Genomic DNA, 7,464 nt, shown 5'->3' on the forward strand with positions numbered 1-7,464 from the left:
TGTGTTTGTTGTCCATTCTAAGAACTGTAGTAAGTGTAGGAGGATACTGGATCTTATTAAGTCTATTTGACTTTTTTCCTCCCTTTAAAAACCGCACCCTTCCCTTATTTATGATGTAAGACTCCTTTGATGATGATAGAAATTCTGTATGTAGAGCGAGTATATATTTAACCAAAGAATTTCACTGATTTCCTTCACAATTACTTTTACACTTTAAAAATCCTGTCCCAAATTAACCCAAATCAATCACTTAATACATATTTTTAAATGTTCCTTTTTCATCAACAATTATTGGTTCTCAAATGCCCAATAGACACCACCACCAGTTTCTCCCTACCAGTGAATTGCTTATTAATTACATCCCCCATACCCACACACAGATGCAGTAATATTGTATATTTGCAGAGTGTTCCCGCAGATTATTCTGCAAAATAAAATTAGGTGACATAACACATTTATCCTTGATTGCAAGCCTTCACTGGGCATAATATCTCAGATCTTCTCCTCTCTCAAGAAAGAGGAATCTTTCCTTCCCAGCCATCTAAAGTTTCCTTTCTTCTGAAATACACAGGACTCTTCCAATTTGGAATATTGTGTTGGGACATATAAATGCCATTCCAGGTATGTAACATTAAGGACGTTTAGCACCTAGCTAGGTTAAGATTCTCAGCCTAAATCACAGAGAATAAGACCATCTATTTGCCTAGTGCAGAAATAGCACTTGGATCTTTTGGGGTTTCCCCCTACCCTTTAGTATTATCTTGCCTCCTGATGCACTTAAAAGGAGAGAACACAGCTGGGTAGGTGGATATGCACCTTATTTGAGAGATGTTCCTACAAATAAGATTCAAACTGAATACTTCTACCTGAATGTATGTGTCAACATTTTGAAACACTCTGTACAAAAACCACAGGTTATTATTTTGGAACTAGATGGGCTCACCTTTGTACCAACTGAAAGGGCTTTAGTTTTGAAGTGTTGAGGACAAGTTGCCACAAGGGCTGACAGAGGCACAAGGGCAGGGTTACTGAGATGCTGCTATGACCCAAATAATGAAGAACTGATTAATTTGACTGGTGCCCTTTAAGAGACATATTTGCTATTTTTAAAAAGCAGAATTCTAAAACCTACGGGCCTAATTTCTATAAAACATTCGCAAACTTTTTTTAGGCATGTCAATCCAGGGAATAGCGGAGCCTGAGAATTTGGAAAGGCAAAGGAATGAAGAGGAGTGAAATTGAAGCTCCTAGGTTCTCACAGTGCCATCCAGTCCTCAGCTTCTTATCTACACAGTAAAACAAAACAAAACAAAACAAAACTACAGTAATGCTGTTAAAATAACTATTGCTTCCTCGAAGGGATGCAAAACGTTCATGATGTATCCTCAAATCATTGCATGATCTCTAAGAAGGAGAAGGACCAGAGAGCATAGCTCAGAAAAAAAAAAAAAAAACCTTTGGGTTCCATTAATGAAAAATGCAGTCAGAACAGCCAAGTAGTGCTGTAATTTATCTCTGTTTAGAAATAAAAGAAATTGATACTCTCGGCTGGCTCTGATTTACCTGCATTTAAAGGAAAGCAAGTTCTATCTTTAAATTGGAAAATTGTGGTTAGGCAGGAGGCCGGCTTCATGGCCGCTGGCAACGCTTTCCAATGAATCAGCAGAGCTATATTTAAATTTTAGGATTCTGTATCCCAGACATGAAACCAACAAATTCTGGTTAATAGAAAGTAAACAGGAAAAAGCTGTGCGATTCTGAAGACTATAATAAAGTCTATACTTTTATTAAGACTATAATAAAAGTAACTGGTACATTCGTAGAGCACTCGACAGTTCATGAAGATTTTTTCACACCCTTGACTTCATCTGGTTCTCACAACAATCCTGTGAGGAGTTATCAACCTCATTGTACAGCCAAAGAAATGAAGGCTTTATGTGTCTTTAAGTAAATTTTTTTAAATTTTATTTTATTTTTGTCTTTAAGTAATTTGCCAAAGTCATGCATTAGTAGCAAAAAACCATATTAGTGCCCAATAGTTTTTCCCCCCCCAATATCCTACCCTCCTCCTACCCAACCATGCCTCTGGCTGCTATGTAACTGTTAAATGGATAGGAGACAGAAAGAAGGACTAAATTATTTTTAATTAAGAATGAGAGGGCATTCTATATCCTGTCACTTTTTTAAAAAAGATTATTTGTTTATTCAAGAGAGCAGAGCAGAGGGAGAGGGACAAGCAGACTCTATGCTGAGCAAGGAGCCCCACGCAGGGCTCAATCTCAGGACCCCGAGGTCATGACCCGAGCTGAAACCAAGAGTCAGACCTTTAACCAACTGAGGCACCCAAGTGCCTCAATCTGGAGTCACTCTTTAGAAACTCTTTTATTTATAAATCTGGACACCCCACACATGAACCAGCGTGACACAGGATAGTTTATAACACTAGTCAAAACATGTTTACAGTGTTCTAGAGAAAGTCTACATAGTACCTTGGATAATCCATTTCTCCTCTTCTAATAAAATCGAATATTCCTTGTACAAATCTGACTTTCCCTGTACAAATCTGACTTTCAAATGGCCTTGCGGTGGGAGAACAGTGGTTTTGTTGGCCATTTGACCGTATTTTCTCTAACCTTCAGCATCATAATAATTGTGCTTTCTACAACTGGTAAAACATGAGGGAACCACCAGTTCTAAAGTTACCATTTAGAAATTGAGGTGATTTACAGCATTGAACAGAACTTTCCTCTTGCTGCTGTGAACCAGGCATCCCTGCTCCGTATGCCCCAAGTACTCATGCCTGTGCAAGGCACCTTCCCATCTCCAGGACACTGTGTGAGGCTGCATTTTCAGATGCAGAAACTGACTCTTACTGGATGAAAACAATTTCTCTGAAATGTCTTCTAATTCCTTTCAAACACTAAGACTGCCGATGAGCTCACTTTGTTCAGAAAAAAAGGCCCCTACACCGTATGACTTCTAAACCAATCAGGCCTTAGTTATGTCCATAATAAAAGAAACGAAAGGAAACCAACAACAGAATGTAAAGCCAGGGTGGTGATGATTTTTCCTTTAGAAATATAACTTCTATTATATTTCTGGGAATTCAGCCTGCAAACTTTAGTGTGGCAGGTTTGTTTGTTTTATTAACATCACATATAAAACATTTCATAACTTTTGGTCCAGACAATGTGAAAATGCAAGGAGAAATACAGTCTTTGTCCTCACCAAATCACTTTACACTTATCACCTATAAGTTCATTTCTTCTCATGATTTCTAGCTGGATTCAGCCAGTGGACCCCAAAGTCCTTTCTTTACAAGAGGCGGGCTGTGTGAATGTGGGTTCAGGTTGAAACAGGAATGAATTTGATGGACTTGGAAGTTTTAGGGGAGTCCTTCCATGTGCCCATACTGTTTGTCGGGCTTCGGTTGTTAGTATAGGAAGTCTGTCTTCTGCTCACACTGTCAGAATCTACTTTGTTGAATGTTTGCTTCATGTTTTGGCAGCATGGGAAGCTCTGCACACAGTCTTGCAGGAGATGGCCACTGAAAAACATGTAGATCCAGGGATTGCAGCAACTGTTCAGGGAAGCCAGTAATGCCGTGATGGTGATGGCTGGGTTTTCTGATTCTGTACGAAAAACATAAGCGGAGATTATTTAAACAGTCACAAGCAAGGAAATGTGCACCGGATAAACTCATTTTTCTATGGATTCTTAAAAGGGGCAAAAAAAAGGGTTATGGGTTGATATAGAAAATGAAGTATATTGTTTACCAATGTACGGAAATTGCTTGGCTGTCAAATATTTTCATAAGCAAGATGCATTGACATCAATTCAAATATCTTAAGCCACTTAAAAATATTTCAGCGGAATGAATGGGACTTTCAAAAAGTTAAGAATATCAGATAATTTATTTTTAGGATTTTTGTATTCTTTCTACTAGCACTAGTATGTACTAACGGCCACAGTGCTTACAGAATGGCTGCAATTTCAATGAAATTCCAAAAGTCTATAGGCACATATACAAAACTGTCTATTCATCCTAACAACTAAGACAAAAGTATGACAATATGGACCATGTTTAGCGGTTTTAGATTTTTTACTATTAAACATATTCTGTAATAAAACTATACATGAGAGGGTCATAGTAATAGGTCCCCGAAGGATGCATTATTTGTTAGTGGAGTTGGGTTTTGTCTTTTTTGGTTAATTTTCTGTGGCTCCTTTTGATTTTAAAAGAAAATCAATTTTGTGGTTTGGACAATTAAATTATATTAAGAACAGCTGAATTAGGAAATTCCAACAAGTTTTTGAAATATTTTATGCTGGTTTGCACTGGTAAACTGTGTCAATATTATAAGCTTTTATAGAACTATAACCCTGATAATATACTTTTTCTAAAGATAAGAATAATCAGCAAGTGCTAACTTTTACATGATTATTAAATATAAACTAGAATCTTCTCACTCTTGCTATGCTGGAATAAGTTGCAGGTTATTTCATCATACTCTGTGCTAACATGCTACTATTAATGGTGATCATGGTCCATGGCTAAGGCTGTATTCAAAAAGAATGAAACTCATCAGCATACTTAGGCACAAGTAGAGAAGTTTTTAGAAATTATATCTAAATCCTTATAAAGGAATAATTAGACTGAGTTTTTTTATTTGATTGGTAATAATTAAGAGGCTAAGATCAAGCAAGACAGGAAATGGTAAACCAAAAGCATATCATTTATGTTGTATTCTTTATTTTCAGTAATATTATAGCCATTTGAGTATTTTTATTTGTTTGAAATAGTTTCACTTTCAAATGTTTTATTTGCAAATGTAACTTCCAAAGTATATCACCTATACCCCCTACTCCAATCCCAAACAACGAAAGGAGACAGTTCTTTCCAGATACCTATTTCCCAGCTATAGCTGCTGTGGTAACATTCCTATAATATATTTTATTTGAAAAGTTTTTTTTTCTTACTAAAAGGAAATACCTTTTTCAAGACTCAGTATTAAATGTTTTATTTTTTTTGGGGGGGGAGGTTTCTTGTGAAGTTCGTTAATTCAGTTTGTGGAGGAGTTAAAATCAAACAAACTAGTCGGTATAGAGGACATTCTCCACACGCTACTGCAAGAGTTGAGTGCGGAGGCTGTAGCTGTATGGTTAAGTTAGTGCTGAAAGACAAATTAATTAGTTTATCCAACTTAGAGTTTATCAATAATCCTGCTTTAAAATACCAGAAAAAAAAATCTGGCAATAGTCCTGCTTTAAAATACCAGGAAAAAAAAATCTTGCAGTAATTTTTAGAAAAAAAAAAAAAAGGAAAAGATTATAAGAAATGGAACCTAGTAAACCTAGTAAATACTAAATTAGAATTATTGACTTCTTAAGAATCTTCAGGAAAATGGGTCCGTTTATCCTTGTCCTTTGGGGGCGCATTTCTACAAAATTTTTGTATTGATTGTGATACTTTTAACAAACTAGCAGAAAGTAGTTGCTACAGTGTATCCGGTAGACTTGACCGCAGGGTGTGAGCGCGCAGCGGTTAGAGATGCGGCAAGAAGTCACCGGGCACCTTTGCGGTCGCCAGGCTGACCCTAGGGCGCAGTTTCTGGATTCGTCTTGGGATCCTTGCAAGCTGCAAAAGCTGATTCCTGGGCCTGGTTCTGGATCTGCTGAATCCAAACGTCCGCGGGTGGAGACGCCCAGAAACTGCGTTTTGGGTTCATCTCGCCCAAGGCGTCCCCCGGGGACGTTTAGCCGCGAGGGCCCCGGGGACGCCCCCAAGAGCCGCAGTCCTGCGCTCTCCTCCCGCCCCCCCAGCCCCCCTGCACCTACCTATCCAAACAAACCCGTCGTCCCAGACGGACCACATCTGGAGGATGAAGAAGGGCGCCCAGCAAACGACGTACACGGTCACGATCACGAAAGTCATCTTCACGGTGCGCATCTTGGCGCGGGAAATGGTCTTCACGCTGCTGGCCCCGGGCGCCCGCAGGAGGCCCCTCGGGCCCGCGCCCGCCGCCGCCCCCGCGCGCAGGGCCGTCCTGCCGCGGACGCTGCGCCAGATGTGCGAGCAGATGCAGCCGTAGCAGGTGGCCAGGAGCACCACGGGCGCCACGAAGATGCCAGCCGTCATCCAGGTCACGTAGGCGCGGGGCCCCCACGGCTGGATGAAGGTGGCCCAGCAGTCGTTGGCCTTGGTGACGTTGTTCACCTCCACCATGGAGAAGACCAAGTACTGCGGCGTGCTGAGCACCAAGCTCAGCACCCAGGCGGCGGCGATCATGAGGCGCGAGCGGCGCGTGGGCTGCTGCAGCGTCTTCAGCGGGTGGCACACGGCGATGTAGCGGTCGGCGGTCATGACCACCAGCATGTAGGGCGACACGAACATGCCGAACACCTGTAGGTGCTTCACCACGCGGCACAGGCCGTCGGGCCCGCGGAAGCGGTAGGTGATGTCCCAGCACATCTGCGGCAGCACCTGGAAGAAGGCGACGGCCAGGTCGGCCAGGCTCAGGTGGCGGATGAACAGGTGCATGCGGGACGTCTTGCGGGGCGTGCGGTGCAGCGCCACCAGCACGCTGCTGTTTCCCAGCACGGCCACCACGAAGGTCACGGCCAGCACGGCGATCTCCAGCTTGGCCAGCTCCTCGTTGCGCGCGTCCCTCGGGGGCCCGCCGCCGTCCGCCAGCGCCCCCGCGTCCCCGCTCCCGTTGGCGCCGCGGCCGGACGCGGGCCACCAGCGGCTGGAGTTGCCGGCGGACGGGGCGCCGGGGCCCCCGGGGATGCGCATGCCGCGGCTGCAGCGCTCGCTCGGCCGGGCGGAGGCCGCTGCGCTCTGCGCTCCCTGCGCGCCCTGCCCGGTCGCCTGTCCCAGCGCCCGCGGGGCTGCGCTCGGGCGCCTGGAGGCCCCGTTCCGCGCCGGGCTTCCCCTCGACTCGGAGGACGCGGGGGAGGCGCGCTGCGAACCCTCGGTGCTCGCGGCCTCGGTTTCCCCGGAAAGCGCTCCCCCTCCAGCGCCCCAGCGGCCGGAGGCTGCTCGGTGCCCGCCGTCTCCCGTTCCCCTCCCCGCTCCTGGGGGCTTTCTTCCTCCCTCTTTTTGTCCCCCCCTCCTCCCCCGGCCTCTCGACGTCGGTGATTTGTCCTCCGTGCATCACCGCCGCGGGGGTGGGGCTGGGGGGCGGGGGGCGGGGTGCCGGCGCCTTCCCGCGCTCCTCTCGCCGGGACTCGGAGAGCTGGCCGTGCCTTGGCGCTGTTTCCCCCGGGGCCGCGGCCACAGCCACCTAAGCCCGGTGGTCATCCCAGCAGACGCAGCAGCGGGGGCGGTCCCCTGCAACCCCGAGGCCGCCCCCGGGGCGCGCGCCCTTGCGTGGGAACCTGGAGCGCGACCCCCGCCTCCTCCCGCTGCGGTTTGCACCCCTGCAGCTAGCCAGCGCCCCCTCCCCCTCGGGTCCCCATCTC

At 45.5% G+C, this 7,464-nt stretch overlaps 1 protein-coding gene across 1 annotated transcript; it reads right to left on the reverse strand.

The window, feature by feature from the left end:
- Positions 1-1,780: 1,780 nt before the first annotated feature.
- Positions 1,781-6,942, reverse strand: AVPR1A (arginine vasopressin receptor 1A). Its single transcript, XM_055327789.1, has 2 exons — positions 5,839-6,942; positions 1,781-3,632 (listed from the first exon to the last, which is right to left on the reverse strand). Exons 1-2 carry the CDS (start codon positions 6,794-6,796, stop codon positions 3,346-3,348), a joined length of 1,245 nt encoding a protein of 414 aa, XP_055183764.1. The 5' UTR covers positions 6,797-6,942; the 3' UTR covers positions 1,781-3,345.
- Between the last annotated feature and the right edge of the window lie 522 nt (positions 6,943-7,464).

Source organism: Nyctereutes procyonoides, unplaced genomic scaffold, assembly GCF_905146905.1.
Source record: "Nyctereutes procyonoides isolate TBG_1078 unplaced genomic scaffold, NYPRO_anot_genome, whole genome shotgun sequence".
NCBI lineage: Eukaryota > Metazoa > Chordata > Mammalia > Carnivora > Canidae > Nyctereutes > Nyctereutes procyonoides.

Coding starts and splice junctions, on each gene's coding strand:
- AVPR1A (XM_055327789.1), bottom strand. CDS start 6,796: ATGCGCATCCCCGGGGGCCCCGGCGCCCCGTCCGCCGGCAACTCCAGC. Junction 3,633..5,838: donor CGACGGGTTTGTTTGGATAG/GTAGGTGCAGGG, acceptor TTTTTCGTACAG/AATCAGAAAACCCAGCCATC.